Raw genomic sequence first — 21,739 nt, forward strand, 5'->3', positions numbered from 1 at the left:
CTATAAGCTGGGCGGTATCTGTGGGAAATAATAGGACGGTCTTTGTGGCAGTACATTCGATGGTGGAAAATTTGGCCAAAGGCCTCAATGGGGAACTGAAGACTCGAAGGTCTCGGTGTGGGAACTGTAGAAAGATCGCACCTACCGATTTGAAGGCTCTAATTTCTCTAGTGTAAAAATTGAGGTAAGAAGGCACAGTTGTGGAACCTTAGGCCCGAAATTTTCAGCGGAGGAACTGTAGACCTATATCTCAGGTCTTTAGAAGATCTTTAACGGTATGTGTAGCCGGAAGACTTCAGATATACAATTTTCGGAGAGAAAGCCTGAAAGCCAGAAATTCATATTTGTGGATCTTTAGTTTCGATTTTTTATACCCTCCACCATAGGATGGGTGTATATTAACTTCCCCGATCCCCCGATTTGGCTTGCGGAGCCCCTAAGAGAAGCAAATTTCATCCGATCCGGCTGAAATGTGGTACGTGGTGTTAGTATACGGTTGAAATCACGCTAACTTCCGAACGAAACAAGCTATCGACTTGAAACTTGGCACAAATAGTTGTTATTGATGTAGGTCAGATGGTATTGCAAATGGGCCATATCGGTCCACTTTTACGTATAGACCCCATATAAACGGACCCCAAAATTTGGCTTGCGGAGCCTCTAAGAGAAGCAAATTTCATCCGATCCGGCTGAAATTTGGTACATGGTGTTAGTATATGGTCTCTAACAACCATGCAAAAATTGGTCCACATCGGTCCATAATTATATATAGCCCCCATATAAACCGATCCCCCGATTTGGCTTGCGGAGCCTCTAAGAGTAGCAAATTTCATCCGATCCGGCTGAAATTTGGTACATGGTGTTAGTATATGGTCTCTAACGACCATGAAAAAATTGGTTCACATCGGTCCATAATTATATATAGCCCCCATATAAACCGATCCCCCGATTTGGCTTGCGGAGCCTCTAAGAGAAGCAAATTTCATCCGATCCGGCTGAAATTTGGTACATGATGTTAGTATATGGTCTCTAACAACCATGCAAAAATTGGTCCACATCGGTCCATAATTATATATAGCCCCCATATAAACCGATCACCAGATTTGAACTTTGGATCCTCTTGGAAGACCAAACTTCATCTGATTCAGCTGAAATTTGGAACGTGGTGTTAATATATGGCCTCAAACACCCATGCAAAAATTGGTTGAAATCGGTACATAATTATATATAGCCCCCATATAAACCGATCCCTAGATTTGACCTCCGGTGCCTTTTGGAGAAGCAAAATTCATCCGATCTGGTTGAAACTTGGTACGTGGTGGTAGTATATGATATTTAACAACCATGCCAAAAGTGGTCCATATCAGTCCATAATCATATATAGCCCCCATATAAACCGATCCCGAGATTTAGTTTTGGAGCCTCTTGGAGGAGCACATTTCATCCGAGTCATTGTGCTAGTATATGGCCGTTAACAACCATGCCTAACTAAGTCCATATCGGTCTATAGTTATATATAGCCCTCAGATAAATCGATCCCCAATCACACAAAAATTGGTCCATATCAAGTTCATAACTCTATATAGGCTCCATATAAGCGATCCCCATATTTCAATTCTGGCTCTCTACGTACCGTGCAAAAGTCCATATCGATTCGTAATTATTTGTAGACTTACCTATACATACCTTTTTTGTCTAATATATACCACGTATGGACTAACTTATAATTTAGAAGACGATGTTAAGAATTTTTAAGTAACGTATTAATACAACCCAAGTGATTCAATTGTGGATGACAGTCTTTCGTAGAAGTTTCTACGCAATCCATGGTGGAGGGTACATAAGATTCGGCCTGACCGAACTTACGGCTGTATATACTTGTTTAGTGCTGTAACTGTTGAAGTTCTCAGTGCTGGAACTGTTGGCTCAAAGGTCTCTGTTAGGAATCTTTCGGTGGCAGAATTTTAGGCTGTGGTAACTTTTCCCCTTGTTGATATTTAGGGTCGAATTTCTCAGTGAAGGAACTGTAGAGGTTCGCAGAGATGGAATTGTTGGCTCTAAGGTCTCTGTGGGGGAAGATTAGGAATGTTACGGTGGCAGAATTTTAGGTTGTGGAAAATTTTCCACTTGTTGATATTTACAGCCGAATTTCTCACTGAAGGGCCGACTGTAATATTAGTAAGGGAGCTGTAGGTTCGAAGGTCTCTGTGGCAGATCTTTAACGGTGAATAATTGTTCGAAGGTCTTAGCGGGGGAAACTGCAGACAAGAAACTCACAGCTTTTGATATTTAGTTTGAAATTTCATAGTGATTAAATTGAAAGTTTCTGAAGGGAAATGTAGGACGGAAGATTTCTGAGGGCAAATAAAAGCTCGTAGACCTCAAAACGTTACCCCCAGATGGTATCAGTGGAAGGAACCGTAGGCTCGAACGTTTCTGAGGGTGTTGTAAAGGGACAAAATTAGGGTAGAAGATCTCTGTGACCTAAAGGAAGGTCCCAGTTACAGAACATTTGGCTTGAAAGTCTGAATGGTGATGATTTAGGCCAAGAAGTCTAAATGGTGGTGGCGTAGTTTCTAAAGGGAACTGGAGGTCTGAATATCTCTGAAGGGAAATGTAAGCTCGAAGACCTCAGAATACTTGCCCCAGAAAGTCTCAGTGAATGGAAATTTAAGATCGATGGCCTCAGAACTGTTCCTCCAGAAGGTCTCAGTGGGAGGAACTTTAGGATCGAATGTTTCTTAGTGGGTCTCAAAGGCGTAACATTAGGGCTGAAGCTAAAGGAAGGTCCCAGTTACAAAACTTTAGGCTCGAGGGCTTGAATGTTGAAGATTTAGGTCAGAAGTCTAAGTGGTGGTGATGGTGGTGTAGACCAGAAAGTTTCTGAGGGGAAATGTAGGACCGAAGACCTCTGTAGGGAAATTTAAGATCAAAGACCTTAGAAAATTTCCCCAAGAAGATCTCAGTGGAAGGAACTCTTGAATCGTATACTTCTTACGGGGTTTTTTTTGTTTCTTCGGGATCTCAACTACTGCCGCCGCAAAAATGGGAGATATTTTACTGTTTGGTAGATTGGCAAGAGTTATAATGTTTTGGAAGATTTTGCAAAATATTCCTCTTTAACTAAGTAGTACTTCACAAACTTTTAGAGAAATAAGTTTCTATAGAAATAAAATTTTGACAAAACTTTCGATAGAAATAAAATTTTGACAAAACTTTCGATGGAAATAAAATTTTCACAAAATATTCTATAGAAATAACATTGTCCAATTAATTGTCATTCCTCCGAAGTGAGCTCCATCTGAAATCTCTAATAAAGGGTGATACGGTCAAAATTTGGTCAAGGGAAAACGCGTGTAAATCGGTGAAATCGTTTATTTAAAAAATCAAATTAAATTTCTTTTTCAAGTTCAGTTAGTATAAAATTCAGGAAAAATATTCAGTTAGGCTTTCGCTTTTCCAAATCCGAAATGCCGGGCCTCACGCTTGACACCTGCCATCAAATTTTGTACAGCCACCTTGTCCACCTTCTTCGCCGCACAAAGCCAGTTTGCCTTGAACTGCTGCTCGTTCTTAGCAGTTTTTATACCCTGCTCCACACTGTGGAACAGGGTATTATAAGTTAGTGCATATGTTTGCAACACCCAGAAGGAGACGAGATAGAAACATGGTGTCTTTGGCAAAAATGCTCAGGGTGGGCTCCTGAGTCGATATAGCCATGTCCGTCTGCCCGTCTGTCTGTGAACACATTTTTGTAATCAAAGTCTAGGTCGCAGTTTTAGTCCAATCGACTTCAAATTTGGCACAAGTATGTGTTTTGGCTCAGAATAGATCCCTATTGATTTTGGAAGAAATCGGTTCAGATTTAGATATAGCTCCCATATATATATTTCGCCCGATATGGACTTATATGGCCCCAGAAGCCAGAGTTTTACCCTAATTTGCTTAAAATTTTGCACAAGAAGAACAATTAGTACTATAGTCAAGTGTGCCAAATTTGGTTGAAATCGGTTCAGATTTAGATATAGCTCCCATATATAGCTTTAGCCCGATTTACACTCATATGACCACAGAGGCCAATTTTTAACTCCGATTTAGTTGAAATTTTGCACAGGGAGTAGAATTAGCATTGTTGCTATGCGTGCCAAATTTGGTTGAAATCGGTTCAGATTTAGATATATCTCCCATATATAGCTTTCGCCCGATTTACACTCATATGACCACAGAGGCCAATTTTTAACTCCGATTTAGTTGAAATTTTGCACAGGGAGTAGAATTAGCATTGTAGCTATGCGTGCCAAATTTTGAAATCGGTTCAGATTTAGATATAGCTCCCATATATATGTTTTTCTGATTTCGACAAAAATTGTCAAAATACCAAAATTTTCCTTGTAAAATCGCCACTGCTTAGTCGAAAAGTTGTAAAAATGACTCTAATTTTCCTAAACTTCTAATACATATATATCGAGCGATAAATCATAAATAAACTTTTTCGAAGTTTCCTTAAAATTGCTTCAGATTTAAATGTTTCCAATATTTATACCCTTCGCCACTACTGTGGTACAGGGTATAATAAGTTTGTGCATTTGTATGTAACGCCAAGAAATAGTGGTCATAGACCCATCTTTTAATATACCGATCGGCTTAGAATTAAATTCTGAGTCGATTTAGCGATGTCCGTCTGCCTGTCTGTCTGTCTGTCCGTCCGTCTGTCTGTATATGTAATTTTGTGCACAAAGTAAAGCTCGCAATTTATGTCCGATCGTCCTCAATTTTGGCACAGGGCCGTTTCTTGGGATAAAGACAATCGCTATTGGTTTTTGAAAAAATCGGTTCAGATTTAGATATAGCTGCCATATATATTTATCCCCGATTTGGTCATAGTTAGCGTGTTTATCAACCGATTTTCTTGAAATACCGTACATCCAAATATTTTATGAATCTCGAAAATCTTGCAAAGTATCAGCCAAATCGGTTCAGATTTAGATATAGCTCCCATATATATCTTTCGTCCGATTTAGACTCATATGACCACAGAGGACAAAGTTTACTACCGATCTTCGTGAAATTTTGCACAGAAGGTAGAATTGACATTCTACCAATGCTTGGTAAATTTGATTGAAATCGGTTCAAATTTAGATATAGCTCCCATATATATCTTTCGTCCGATTTGAACTTATATGGCCTCAAAATCCAGGGTTTTGCCGTGATTTGCTTCAAATTTCGCACAAGGAGTACGTTTAGTAGTATCGGTAATTGTGCCAAATTTGGTTGAAATCGGTTCAGATTTAGATATGGCTCCCATATATATCTTCCGTCCGATTTGCACTCATATGACCTGAGGGCCATTTACGTGAAATTTCGCATAGATAGCAGAATTATTATTCTAACTATACATGTCAAATTTAGTCAAAATCGGTTCAGATTATATATAGCTCCCATATATACGTACACCAGAGTTGGGGAAATATGGTAGACTGTTACACATTTTAGACCCATTTTCAATGGAAGTGTCTTCCAATTAACTGGATAGCGTTAGCCGATTTAAATTTTAATTCTAGAGATTTTGTAGAAGTAAAAAAATTGTGTCCTTTATGTTATATAGCTTCCAGCAAATGTGAAGTAGTTGAGATGGTAACACAAATTTTGACCTACATAGGGGTGAAGGGTATAATATAGTCGGTACAAAGTGGTGCAGGGTATAATATAGTCGGCCCCGCCCGACTTTAGACTTTCCTTACTTGTTGAATATAAACTTATATTTAGAATATTGAAAATCTTAACCTAATCTAGAACAAGACAACAATAATCTGCTATCATTCTTCTAGCTGTCTTATCACCTAACAAACGATTCCAAGTGCAGCACACATGCACGTCCATTAGATATTTTATTGTAACCCTTTGAAAACACCCTCACACATACATAAGTGTTTCATGGAACGGATGATTCATTTTGATCGTTTCTCTTATCTTCACAAGTGGAAAGAGAAAGTAATAAACTTAAATAGAAACACTATGATGGAGATTATTGATATTTAGGGATATTTAAGTACATAGGACGTATTTGTTCCATATGCATTTGTTTTAATTAGAACCCATCAGAGATCCCAGGTGTGCACGTGAGTAATAGTTTACTCACGCTCACGCACACTCACGACTGAAAAATCATTCTCACGCACACTCACGCACAATATTTTTTGATAGGACTCACGCACGCTCACGAAAAGAAAATTTGTACTCACGCACACTCACGCACACTCACGCACGAAAACGTCGTGACTCACGAAAAACACCGTGACTCACGAAAAATATCGTGACTCACGAATAATTTTATGATTAATTTACCTTATCGAAATGTCAGAAAACATGAGCATTATTAAAATCGAGACTGTTATTAAACTCTTAACATCCCAGGTGTCACTAGAATTGTAATTGAATTTAACTATTAAGCGTTTTATGTTGGTGAGCAGGAATATTTTCGTGAGTGTAATTCGTTACTCACGCACACTCACGAATATATTATTTTCGTGAATCACGCTCACGCACGACATTTTGGATTGTTTATCACGCTCACGCACACTCACGCTGTTGTCATGAGCGTGACTCACGCACGAATCACGAAAATTTTCGTGAGTCACCACAATTTCGTGTCACGTGCACACCTCTAATACCATGTTCAAAGCATTTTTGTTTTGAAAAAAAAAACATTTTGACAAAATTTTCTATAGATTACAAAAATTTGACAAAAGTTTCTTTAGAAATAAACATTATACAAAATTTTCTTTACAAATACAATTTTGACATTTTTTATAGAAATAAAATTTTGAGGAAATTTTCTATAGATTATAAAATTTTGGTAAAATTTTCTATAGATTAAAAAATTTTGACAAACATTTCTATAGATTATAAATTTTTGACAAACATTTTCTATAGATATAAAATTTTGACAAAATTTTCTATAGAAATAAAATTTTGACAAAATTTTCTATAGAAATAAAATAATGACAAAATTTTCTAAGGAAATAAAATTTTGACAAAATTTTCTAAGGAAATACAATTATGACAAAATTTTTTAAGGACATACAATTTTGACAAAATTTTCTATAAAAACAGTATTTTGAGAAATTTTAAATATAACTCGATCTGGACAGAATTTGATAGACTTCTACAAAATCTATAGACTCAAAATTTAAGTCGGCTAATGGACTAGGGTGCAACACAATGTTAGTAAAAAACAAGTAAGGAAAGTCTAAAGTCGGGCGGGGCCGACTATATTATACCCTGCACCACTTTGTAGATCTAAATTTTTGATACCATATCACATCCGTCAAATGTGTTGGGGCTATATATAAAGGTTTGTCCCAAATACATACATTTAAATATCACTAGATCTGGACAGAATTTGATAGACTTCTACAAAATCTATAGACTCAAAATTTAAGTCGGCTAATGCACTAGGGTGGAACACAATGTTAGTAAAAAAATATGGGAAACATTTAAATCTGGAGCAATTTTAAGAAAACTTCGCAAAAGTTTATTTATGATTTATCGCTATATATATCGATATGCATTAGAAGTTTAGGAAAATTAGAGTCATTTTTACAACTTTTCGACTAAGCAGTGGCGATTTTACAAGGAAAATGTTGGTATTCTGACCATTTTTGTCGAAATCAGAAAAACATATATATGGGAGCTATATCTAAATCTGAACCGATTTCAACCAAATTTGGCACGCATAGCTACAATGCTAATTCTACTCCCTGTGCAAAATTTCAACTAAATCGGAGTTAAAAATTGGCCTCTGTGGTCATATGAGTGTAAATCGGGCGAAAGCTATATATGGGAGCTATATCTAAATCTGAACCGATTTCAACCAAATTTGGCACGCATAGCTACAATGCTAATTCTACCCCCTGTGCAAAATTTCAACTAAATCGGAGCAAAAAATTGGCCTCTGTGGTCATTTGAGTGTAAATCGGGCGAAAGCTATATATGGGAGCTATATCTAAATCTGAACCGATTTCAACCAAATTTGACACGCATAGCTACAATGCTAATTCTACTCCTTGTGCAAAATTTCAACTAAATCGGAGCAAAAAATTGGCCTCTGTGGTCATTTGAGTGTAAATCGGGCGAAAGCTATATATGGGAGCTATATCTAAATCTGAACCGATTTCAACCAAATTTGACACGCATAGCTACAATGCTAATTCTACTCCCTGTGCAAAATTTCAACTAAATCGGAGCAAAAAATTGGCCTCTGTGGGCAAATGAGTGTAAATCGGCCGAAAGCTATATATGGGAGCTATATCTAAATCTGAACCGATTTGGCTGATATTTTGCAAGTTTTTCGAGACTCATAAAATATTCGGATGTACGGAATTTGAGGAAGATCGGTTGATATACACGCCAATTATGACCAGATCGGTGAAAAATATATATGGCAGCTATATCTAAATCTGAACCGATTTTTTCCAAAATCAATAGGGATCGTCTTTGAGCCGAAACACGACCCTATACCAAATTATAGGACAATCGGACTAAAACTGCGAGCTGTACTTTGCACACAAAAATACATCAACAGACAGACAGACAGACGGACAGACAGACAGACAGACAGACAGACAGACAGACAGACAGACAGACAGACAGACAGACAGACGGACATCGCTAAATCGACTCAGAATTTAATTCTAAGACGATCGGTATACTAAACGATTGGTCTCAGACTTTTCCTTCTTGGCGTTACATACAAATGCACAAACTTATTATACCCTGTACCACAGTAGTGGTGAAGGGTATAATAAAATTATGACAAAATTTTCTACGGAAATAAAATTTTGACAAAATTTTCTATAGACATAAAATTTTGACAAAAATTTCCATAGAAATAACATGTTGACAAAACTTCCCATGGAAAGAAAATTTTGATAAAATTTTCTATAAAAATAAAATTTTGACAAAATTTTCTATAGAAATAAAATTTTGACAAAATTTTCTTTTTTTTTAAACGCATAAAATTTTGAGAAAATTTTCTATAGAAATTAAATTTTGTCGAATTTTCTATAAAAATAAAAATTTTAGAAAATTTTCTGTACAAATAAATTTTTCAGAAAAATTTTCTATAGATATAAAATTTTGACAAAATTTTCTATAAAAATAAAATTTCGACAAAATTATCTGTAGAAATAATATTTTTACAAAATGTCCCATGGAAATAAAATTTTGACAAAATTTTATATAGAAATAAAATTATGACAAAATTTTATAAGGAAATAAAATTTTGACAAAATTTTATATAGAAATAAAATTTTCACAAAATTTTCTATAGAAATAAAATTTTCACAAAATTTTCTATAGAAATAAAATTTTCTATAGATATAAAATTTTAACAAAATTTTCTATAGAAATAAAATTTTGACAAAATTATCCATAGAAATAAAATGGACATAAAATTTTGACAAAATTTTCCATGGAAATAAAATTTTGACAAAATTTTATATAGAAATAAAATTATGACAACATTTTTTAAGGAAATAAAATTTTGACAAAATTTTCTAAGGAAATAAAATTTTGACAAAATTTTATATAGAAATAAAATTATGACAAAATTTTCTACGGAAATAAAATTTTGACAAAATTTTCTATAGACATAAAATTTTGACAAAAATTTCCACGGAAAGAAAATTTTGATAAAATTTTCTATAGAAATAAAATTTTGACAAAATTTTCTATAGAAATAAAATTTTGACAAAATTTCCTATAGAAATAAAATTTTGACAAAATTTTCTTTTTTTTAACGCATAAAATTTTGAAATAAAATTTTGACAAAATGTTCTTTTTTTTAACGCATAAAATTTTGACAAAAGTTTTCTAAAGAAATTATATTTTGTCAAAATTTTTATAAAATTTTTGCTATACAAATAAAATTTTCAGAAAAATTTTCTATAGAAATAAAATTTTGACAAAATTTTCTAAAGATATAAAATTTTAACAAAATTTTCAATAGAAATAAAATTTCATTCGTTTTGTTTTGTTATTGTTGGTTTTGTTCTTTAATCATTGTTGTTGTTTTTTGATTTCAGCTTAAAACCATGCATTGACTAAACTACAAGTGTAGCTTTAATAAACTGCCTGAATTTATTCTGATAATTGGTTGATAGTTTTGCTGCAAGTAGAGGATGCTGATGAGGAATGTGGTAATTCCGAAACGTGCGTCCATCCAACCATCTTTCAGTCTATAGGGCTTTGTCCAAATAAATTTGACAAACATTCTTTTCCTCTGTTGGTTAAACTACACTTGTAGTTTAGTCAATGTATGGTTTCAAGCTGAAATCAAAAACAAATAAAATTTTGACAAAATTTTCTAAAGAAATAAAATTTGGACAAAATTTTCTGTTAAAATAAAATTTTGACAAAATTTTCTATAGAAATAAAATTTTGACAAAATTTTCTATAGAAATAAAATTTTGACGAAATTTTCTTTTCTTTTTTGAAACGCATAAAATGTTGACAAAATTTTCTATAGAAATTAAATTTTGTCAAAATTTTCTATAAAAATAAAAATTTTAGAAAATTTTCTGTACAAATAAAATTTTCAGAAAAATTTTCTATAGAAATAAAATTGTACATTTTTTATAGAAATAAAATTTTGAGGAAATTGTCTATAGATTATAAAATTTTGGTAAAATTGTCTATAGATTAAACAATTTTGACAAAAATTTCTATAGATTATAATTTTTTGACAAAATTTCTATAGAAATAAAATTTCGACAAAATTATCTATAGAAATAAAATTTTGACAAAATTTTCCATGGAAACAAAATTTTGAGAAAATTTTGTGTAGAAATAAAGTTATGACAAAATTTCTAAGGAAATACAATTTTCACAAAATTTTCTACGGAAATAAAATTTTGACAAAATTTTCTATAGAAATAAAATTTTGACAAAATTTTCTATAGAAATAAAATTTTGACAAAATTTTCTATAGAAATAACATTTTGACAAAATGTTCTTTTCTTTTTTGAAACGCATAAAATTTTGACAAAACTTTCTGTAGAAATTAAATTTTGTCAAAATTTTCTATAAAAATAAAAATTTTAGGAAATTTTCTGTACAAATAAAATTTTCAGAAAAATTTTCTATAGAAATAAAATTTTGAGAAAATTTTACATTTTTTATAGAAATAAAATTTTGAGGAAATTGTCTATAGATTATAAAATTTTGGTAAAATTTTCTATAGATTAAAAAATTTTTACAAAAATTTCTATAGATTATTAATTTTTACAAAATTTTCTTTTCTTTTTTTAAAACGCATAAAATTTTGACAAAATTTTCTTTTCTTTTTTTAAAACGCATAAAATTTTGACAAAATTTCCTATAGAATTTAAATTTTGTCAAAATTTTCTAAAATAAAATAAAATAAAAAAAAATAAAAATTTTAGAAAATTTTATGTACAAAAAAAATTCAGAAAAATTTTCTATAGAAATAAAATTTTGAGAAAAAATTCTAAGAACTATAATTTTGACGAAATTTTCTATAGATTATAAATTTTGACAAAATTTTTTATAAATTATAACTTTTTGAGAAAATTTTCTATAGATTATAAATGTTTGACAAAATTTTCTATAGATTATGAATTTTGAAAAATTTTTCTATAGAAATAAAATTTTGTTAACATTTTCGATAAAAAGAAAGTTTTGAGAAAATTTTCTAATAAATAAAATGTTGACAAAATTTTCTATATATTAGAAATTTTTGACAAAATGTTGTATAGATTCTAAATTTAGACAAAATTTTCCATTTTTGCGAAAATTTTCCATAGATTATAAATTTTTGACAAAATTTTTTATAGATTATAAATTTCTGACGAAATTTCCTATAGAGATAAAATTTTGACAAAAATAATAGCTAGGCCTACTTTTATGACTACAAATTTTCATTTGTCCCTCGTTTAGCAATTTCCTTGCCAAGAATTACAATGAACCAAACAACAGTTCAATCGAATAGAAAAGAAGGCATAAATATTTATGACACGAAACTAATGCCAATTTAATCAAACTGGAGCAAGAGTGTTTGCAATAATTTCAACTTTTATCAGCATCATACGAAAGACTCAGGGGTACGTGGCCAAGTTACTCTCCCACTCTGGCCCTCTTGCGCTCTCCACAACTAAGCAGGGTTAAATAGAAATTTGCATTTGTGTAGTGGGGAGAGAGAGAGATAAGCATTTAAGCTCTTTCTCTTTGCTTCTCTTACCTTCCCTTGTAGCTTCGAGCACACAAAACACGTCAACTAATGCTAAATATTTGTTCTTTCATTTTCTTCCCCGCTTGCTTCTACTTCTCCCTCTGGTCATTACAGGTCAGCCTATGTTCCTTGTGAGGCCCAAGGTTTGGATGCTGTCCAATTGGCATTGGAACAAATCGACATAATCAGGCGCCTAACGGACATGTATCACCAGGACACAGTATTGGTGCAGTCATCGAAAGACATTCAAATGGCCCAGAGACAAGGACTAATCTCATCACTTATTGGCATAGAGGGGGGTCATGCCATAGGCTCATCATTGGGTGTCTTGAGGTCATTCTATTCGTTGGGAGCCCGTTACCTTAGTCTAACACACAAATGCGATGTGTCATGGGCCGGCTCCAGTTCCACAGCCATCGATGCGGGCTTGTCACAATTTGGCAAAGCCATCATACGGGAAATGAATCGTTTGGGTATGATGATTGATTTGTCCTATAGCTCGGATACCACAGCAAGGGATGTGTTGTCGGTGACTCGAGCCCCCGTAATTTTTTCCCATTCTGGGGCCAGGCAATTGTGTAATTCCACTAGAAATGTACCCGATGATATTTTGCGTTTGGTAGCCGAGAATGGAGGCCTGATTATGGTCAGCTTTGATTCGGAGGATGTGACATGCGGTCGTCAGGCCCGGCTCAAGGATGTCGTGGATCATATCAAGTACATAAGGGCCATAGCAGGTATTCAACACATAGGCCTGGGAGCTGGCTATGATGGCATAGAATTGCCTCCTATTGGTTTGGAAGATGTCTCCAAATATCCCGATTTATTGGCCGCCCTCTTGGAAGATCACAATTGGAGTGAGGAGGATATAGCCATGTTGGCTGGTAAGAATTTCCTGCGCATTATGGAAACTGTGGAAAATGTTCGAGATTATTGGAAAAGGGCTGCCATACAACCAATTGAGCAAACCGAGGCTCAGCCCAAAAGTCAATGTGCCTATATGGCTTCGTGACCCCAGGCTAGGCCCATTGTGCGAAAGACACGTCATGTGGCCGATAATTGGCATTATGAAATGGATGAACACAATGACACGGAGATCTATAATGAAAATCCTAATAAGGATAAAACGGCGTCTTTAGCTCTAAAGCCTCCAAAGCCTTTGGCTCATCACGATGATGAAAGAAAAAATCAAACAAAATCCTCCTCCCTTTTAAGTGGTAGTGAAATGGGTCAGCAATTGGAAATAATGAAATTTAATTTCTAAAAATAATTGCTACACAGAAAAAAAAAACGTTCACAAAAATGTTTCCATTTTAAGTTTTAATTGAGTCTTAAACAATATTCAATTAAAAATTTAATTGATTCAACAAAGTTTTTAATTCAAAAACAGAAATCAATCACAAAAATTAATTGGATCAATTAATTTTTTAATTGAGTCAAATAATTTTTAATTGATTTTCAATTAATTTTTTCATTGACTTTCAATTAAATTTTTAATTGATACTATCATTTCAATTAAAAAATTAATTGAATCAATTAATTTTGTGATTGAATCAGAAAAAAAATTTTGTGTGTGTGTGGAAAAACACAAAAAAAGGAAAATCGATAAGAAACGAAATCGAAAAGAAGACACTGAAAAAAAAGCAATTTTTGATTTTTTGTGTAATACATTCCTAGGTGCCATTCTAGCAGACATTACCAGGTAATGTCCCTTATTGGCCCAAAATAGGTTTGTAATCTGAAGAATAAAGAAAATTCTTACGAAAAATACACACACACCCACATAACTATAATCATTGGTGAATAATTTTAAGATATATTAAAAAACAAAATACAAAATACAAAATCCATATGTATATTCATATATATCAAAAAAAATTTTAAAACAAATTCTTTTTGTGTTTCTGAAAAAATATATTTTATTTTGAAAAATCATTCGAAATCTGTGATTTTCAAAATTAAGAAATTAAAATGTAAACATATAAGCAGGTAGGTATCTGAATTATATTTATAAAAATAATAACAAAAAAATGTGTTTAACTATATAAATTGATTTTTTATTATTTTTATTATATTTTTTTTAATAAAATATAAGAGGAAATATAAAAGGAAAGTCTAAAGTTGGACGGGATTGACTATACTCTTCGCCAATGTGTAGATCCAAAAAATTGTTAAATTTTATTTCTATAGATAATTTTATCAAAATTTTATTTCTATAGAAAATTTTCACAAAACTTTATTTCTAAAGAAAATTATGTCAAAATTTCATTTTCACAAAAAAAAAGTTGTTCAAATTTTATTTCTATAGAAAATATTGTCAAAAATTTATAATCTATAAAAAATTTTGTCAAAATTTTATTTCTATAGAAAATTTGCGAAAAATTTTAGTTCTACAAAAATGCTGTCAAAATTTTATTTCTAAAGGAAATAATGTCAAAATTTTATAAATTCTGTCAATCTTTTATTCTTAGAGAAAATTTTGTCAAAATTTTATTTCCATATTCTATGGAAATCAAATAAGATATAAAATGTTGACATATTCTATGTCAACATTTTATATCAAAAAAAATTTTGTCGAAATTTTATTTCTGTAGAAAATTTTCCGAAAATTTTATTTCTATTTCAAATGTTGTCAAAATTTTATTTCTCTAGAAAATTTTGTACAAAATTTTGCAAAAATTTTATGATTATTGAAAATTTTCTCAAGATTTTAATTTGATTGAAAATTTTGTCAACATTTTATTTCCATAGAATATTTTGTCAACATTTTATATCTAAAAAAATTTTGTCGAAATTTTATTTCTGTAGAAATTTTTCCGAAAATTTTATTTCTATTTCAAATGTTGTCAAAATTTTATTTCTCTAAAAAAATTTTGTACAAAATTTATTTCTAAAGAAAATTTTGTACAAAATTTGCAAAAATTTTATGTTTGATGAAAATTTTCTTAAGTTTTAATTTAATAGAAAATTTTATTTTTATAGAAATTTTTCTCAAAATATTATTTCTAAAAAATATTGTGAAAATTTTATTTCTATAGAAAATTTTCCGAAAATTTTATTTCTATTTCAAATAATGTCAAAATTTTATTTCTCTAGAAAATTTTGTACAAAATTTATTTCTAAAGAAAATTTTGTGATTATTGAAAATTTTCTCAAGATTTTAATTTAATAGAAAATTTTATCAAAATTTTATTTCCATAGAATATTTTTTCAATTTTGTCGAAATTTTATTTCTGTACAAAATTTTCCGAAAATTTTATTTCTATTTCAAATGTTGTCAAAATTTTATTTCTCTAGAAAATTTTGTGCAAAATTTATTTCTAAAGATAATTTTGTACAAAATTTGCAAAAATTTTATGTTTATTGAAAATTTTCTCAAGTTTTAATTTAATAGAAAATTTTGTCAAAATTTTATTTTTATAGAAATTTTTCTCAAAATATTATTTCTAAAAAAATGTTGTCAAAATTTTATTTCTATAGAAGGTATTAATTTTATTTAAATTTATTTCTATGGATAATTTTTTGAAAATTGTATTTCTATAAAAAATTTTGTCAAAATTTTATTCCCATAGAAAATTTTCTTCAAATTTTATGTCTATCGAAAATTTTATCAAAATTTTATTTCTATAACAAATATTATCAAAACTTCATTTTTATAGAAAATTTTGTCAAAATTTTATTTCTATAGAAAATATTGTCAAAATTTTATTTCTATAAAAAATTTCGACAAAATTTTATTTCTATGAAAAATTTTGTCAAAATTTTATTTCTATAAAAAATTTCGACAAAATTTTGTTTCTATGAAAAATTTTGTCAAAATTTTATTTCTATTGATAATAGATAGAACGGAATAAATTGAAAGTATGCTTTAAAGCTGAGATCAACAAAACAAATATGATTGAAGTACAAACCAAGAATAAAAAACAAAAACGAAAATTTTATTTCTATAAAAAATTTCGACAAAAATTTATTTTAATAGAAAATTTTCAAAAAACTTTATTTCTATAGAAAATTTTCAAAAAATTTTATTTCTGTAGAAAATTTGGTCAAAATTTTATTTTGTATAGAAAATGTTGTCAAAATCTAATTTCTATAGAAAATTTTGTCAAAATTCTATTTCTATAGCAGATTTTGTCAAAATGTTATTTCTACAAAAAGAATTGTCAGAATTTTATTTCTATATAAAATTTTAATTTTTTGTCGAAATTTTATTTCTGTAGAAAATTTTCCGAAAATTTTATTTCTATTTCAAATGAAGTGAAAATTTTATTATTTGAAATGTTGTCAAAATTTTATTTCTCTAGAAAATTTTGTACAAAATTTATTTCTAAAGAAAATTTTGTACAAAAATTGCAAAAAATTTATGTTTATTGAAAATTTTCTCAAGATTTTAATTTAATAGAAAATTTTGTGAAAATTTTATTTTTATAGAAAATTTTCTCAAAATATTATTTCTAAAAAAATGTTGTCAACATTTTATTCCCATAGAAATTTTTCTGCAAATGTTATGTCTATCGAAAATTTTGTCAAAATTTTATTTCTATAACAAATATTATCAAAACTTCATTTCAAAAAAAAAAAAATTGTTAACATTTTATTTCTGTAGAAAGTTTTTTTTTTTTTCGTCCAAATGTTATTTCTATAGAAACTGTTGTCATTATTTGATTGCTATGGAAAATTTTGTCAAAATTTTAGTTCTATAGAAAATTTTGTCAGACATTTATTTCTATAACAAATGTTATCAAAATTTTATTCCTACAGAAAATTTTCTGCAAATTTTATGTCTATGGAAAATTTTGTCAAAATTTTATTTCTATAACAAATATTATAAAAACTTCATTTCTATAGAAATTTTTGTTAAAATTTTTTTTCTGTAGAAAGTTTTTTTTTGTTTTTTTGTCAAAATGTTATTTCCATAGAAAATTTTGTCAAAATTTTATTTCTATAAAAAATTTGTACAAAATTTTATTTGTATGGAAAATTTTGCCAAAATTTTATTTCTATAAAAAATTTCGACAAAATTTTATTTCTATGGAAAATTTTGTCAAAATTTTATTTCTATAGAACATTTTGTCAAAATTTTATTTCTACAAAAAATTTGTCAGAATTTTATTTCTATAGAAAATTTTATAACAATTTGATTTCTATAGATAATATCGTAGATCCCAGCAAAAAATGGAGCAATATTTCAGCAGGATTGTAAGGGAGAGAGGCAGTACCAACTGCCTACTTTATTTTATACCAAAAAGCGCAACTAAACTCTTACTGCTGAAGTATTTTTTGCTGGGATAGAACCGAATAAATTGAAAGCATGCTATCGAAAATGTTGGTCTATAGAATGGTGCAAGGTATCATGTAGTTAGCTATGCCCGACATTAGACTGTTCTTACTTGTGTTGCTTTAAACTTTTAAACCACATCATATAAATGTATTTATTTATTTTTTAAATAAATTTCCATGTGCATATAAAAACCCAAACAAAGAAATTGAAATCATTTTTAGGCCACAAAATAAATCCTCTATTAAATAATCATCATCGATTATTTTCAATTAGCATAGTTTCAAAACTAATTTACTGACTTAATATTTCCGTACTAGATCATGTTTCTAAAAAAAAAAACAAAAACAAAAAACATAAATTAATTATAAGTTTTCGACAGCCATATTATTATCATCATAATATTTTGTTATGCATAAGCTCCCACTTTTAAAGTGCATAAATATTTATATACATGACTAACATACATATATACGTATGTTGTAGTTCATTAAAATACCCCACATGTATTTATATGTATTACAATTTTAAACCAAATAAAAATAAAAACAAACAAAATATTTAACCCATATTTATGTATTCATATAAAACAACAAAAAGATGAGCAAAAAAATAATGATAGAAATTATTAAGATTAAAAAACAAAAAAAAAAGAAATATAATATAACAAATTCTGAATTAAACAAAACTAAAAAAAAATACTTGGAATATTTTCACCAAACAATATGTAATTGTTCATGAAATCTATACAAGCTACGAATTCAAATAATCAAAAAGACACAAAAAAAATCAAATAAAATTATAAATAAATACTAAAAAAAAACAAATAAAATGTGTGACAATTTTTATTGAAAATCCATTTATGAACTGTGTTTTAATTCAAACAAGTATATACGGCCGTAAGTTCGGCCAGGCCGAAGCTTATGTACCCTCCACCATGGATTGCGTAGAAACTTCTACTGAAGACTGTCATCCACAATCGAATTACTTGGGTTGCGGTAACACTTGCCAATGGCAAGGTATCTTAAAACTTCCTAACACCGTCTTCTAAATCGCAAGGTAGTCCATACGTGGTATATATTAAACTAAACAAGTATATACAGCACTAAGTTCGGCCGGGCCGAATCTTAAATACCCACCACCATGAACCAAATATTAGGGTTTCCTTTGAAATTTCAGGAGGGCTTGAGGACTTGAGGACACTTCCCGAAGATAAATTTAAAGATTTCACCTATGAGGACTATATCAGATTCTGGAATTATAAGAACGATTTTTGTTTGAGTTTTAGAGGAATAAAATAACGTCTTGATTTGAAATCTTAAATCTGTAGAAGTAAAATCTGGAAATTTTACATTGAGTTTCAAGCAAAGATCAGTGCCTTCTACACCCTCACGAATTGAAGTCGGTCTATATGGAGGCATTACCAAATGGACCGATAAAAACTTAAACCGATACACGTTTTTGTGAGCCTAAAATAGCAGAATATTTACAATTTCAGGCATTCTAGAAAACTACGGTTTCTAGAAACCCAAGGAGTTAAATCGGGAGATCGTTCTTATGGGGGCTATACTAAAATATGGACCGATACTCACCGTTTTCGGCACACCTCTTTATGACCCGAAAATACCTCTAGATTTCCAATTTCAGGCAAATAGGATAAGAACTTCGGATTCTAGAAACCCAAGGAGTTAAATCGGGAGATCGGTCTTATGGGGGCTATACTAAAATATGGACCAATACTCACCGTTTTCGGCACACCTCTTTATGACCCGAAAATACCTCTAGATTTCCAATTTCAGGCAAATAGGATGAGAACTTCGGATTCTAGAAGCCCAAGAAGTAAAATTGGGAAATCGGTCTATATGGGGGCTATACTAAAATATGGACCAATACTCACCGTTTTCGGCACACCTCTTTATGACCCGAAAATACCTCTAGATTTCCAATTTCAGGCAAATAGGATAAGAACTTCGGATTCTAGAAGCCCAAGAAGTAAAATCGGGAAATCGGTCTATATGGGGGCTATACCGAAATATGGACCGATACTCACAATTTTTGGCACACGTATTTGTGGTCCTACAATACCTCTATATTTCCAATTTCAGGTAAATTGAATAAAAACTGCGATTTCTATAAGCCCAAGAAGTAAAATCGGGAGATCGGTCTATATGGGGGCTATACCAAAATATGGACCGATACTCACAATTTTTGGCACACGTATTTGTGGTCCTACAATACCTCTAGATTTCCAATTTCAGGTAAATTGAATAAAAACTGGGTTTTCTATAAGCCCAAGAAGTAAAATCGGGAGATCGGTCTATATGGGGGCTATACCAAAATATGGACCGATACTCACCATTTTCGGCACACTCCTTTATGACCCGAAAATTCTTCTAGATTTCCAATTTCAGGCAAATAGGATAAGAACTTCGGATTCTAGAAGCCCAAGAAGTAAAATCGGGAAATCGGTCTATATGGGGGCTATACCGAAATATGGACCGATACTCACAATTTTTGGCACACGTATTTGTGGTCCTACAATACCTCTAGGTTTCCAATTTCAGATAAATTGAATAAAAACTGCGGTTTCTATAAGCCCAAGAAGTATAATCGGTAGATCGGTCTATATGGGGGCTATATCAAAACATGGACCGATACTCACCATTTTTGGCACACCTCTTTATGGTCATAAAATACCTCTAGATTTATATGGGGACTATATCAAAACCTGGACCGATATAGACCATCTTCGAACTTGACCTGCCTGCAGACAAAAGACGAGTTTGTGCAAAATTTCAGCACGATTGCTTCATTATTGAAGACTGAAGCGTGATTCAACTTAACAAAAAAAAAAATATTCATATAATCTCATGTGTAGAAAATTTTATTTATGCATAGGTATGTATACAATATTTTTATACCCTCCATCATAGGATGGGGGTATATTAACTTTGTCATTCCGTTTGTAACACATCGAAATATTGCTCTAAGACCCCATAAAGTATATATATTCTGGGTCGTGGTGAAATTCTGAGTCGATCTAAGCATGTCCGTCCGTCCGTCTGTTGAAATCACGCTAACTTCCGAACGAAACAAGCTATCGACTTGAAACTTGGCACATGTAGTTGTTATTGATGTAGGTCGGATGGTATTGAAAATGGGCCATATCGGTCCACTTTTACGTATAGCCCCCATATAAAGGGACCCTCAGATTTGGCTTGTGGAGCTTCTAACAGAAGCATATTTCATCCGATCCGGCTGAAATTTGGTATATGGTATTGGTATATGGTCTCTAACAACCATGCAAAAATTGGTCCACATCGGTCCATAATTATATATAGCCCCCATATAAACCGATCCCCAGATTTGGCTTGTGGAGCCTCTAAGAGAAGCATATTTCATCCGATCCGCCTGAAATTTGGTATATGGTGTTGGTATATGGTCTCTAACAACCATGCAAAAATTGGTCCACATCGGTCCATAATTATATATAGCCCCCATATAAACCGATCCCCAGATTTGGCTTGTGGAGCCTCTAAGAGAAGCATATTTCATCCGATCCGGCTAAAATTTGGTACATGGTGTTGGTAGATGGTCTCTAACAATCATGCAAAAATTGGTTCACATCGGTCTATAATTATATATAGCCCCCATATAAACCGACCCCCAGATTTGGCTTGTGGAGCCTCTAAGAGAAGCAAATTTCAACCGATCCAGCTGAAATTTGCTACATGGTGTTGGTAGATGGTCTCTAACAATCATGCAAAAATTAATCCACATCGGTCTATAATTATATATAGCCCCCATATAAACCGATCCCCAGATTTGGCTTGCGGAGCCTCAAAGAGAAGCAAATTTCATCCGATCCGGCTGAAATTTGGTACATGATGTTGGTATATGGTCTCTAACAACCATGCAAAAATTGGTCCACATCGGTCCATACTTATATATAGACCCCATATAAACCGATCTCCAGATTTGGCTTGCGAAGCCTCAAAGAGAAGCAAATTGCATCCGATCCGGTTGTAATTTTGAACATGATGTTAGTATATGATCTTTAACAACCGTGCCAGAATTGGTCCATATCGGTCCATAATTATATATAGCCCCCATATAAAACGTTCTCCAGATTTGACCTCAGGAGCCTCTTGGAGGAGCAAAATTCATCCGATCCGGTTCAAATTAGGAACGTGGTGTTAGTATATGGTCGC

General features: G+C 31.3%; 1 protein-coding gene across 1 annotated transcript in view; it reads left to right on the forward strand.

Annotated features, from left to right (window-relative positions):
- LOC142236168 (uncharacterized) overlaps positions 1-13,723 on the forward strand; it is a 403,759-nt gene extending 390,036 nt beyond the window's left edge. Inside the window, exon 3 of the mRNA XM_075307430.1 lies at positions 12,365-13,723. Within this exon, the coding sequence (XP_075163545.1) occupies positions 12,365-13,262 (898 nt within the window). The 3' untranslated portion in view covers positions 13,263-13,723. The remainder of the gene's footprint in view (positions 1-12,364) is intronic.
- The last annotated feature ends 8,016 nt before the right edge of the window (positions 13,724-21,739 follow it).

Source organism: Haematobia irritans, chromosome 4, assembly GCF_050003625.1.
Source record: "Haematobia irritans isolate KBUSLIRL chromosome 4, ASM5000362v1, whole genome shotgun sequence".
In the NCBI taxonomy this organism is placed as follows: Eukaryota; Metazoa; Arthropoda; class Insecta; order Diptera; family Muscidae; genus Haematobia; species Haematobia irritans.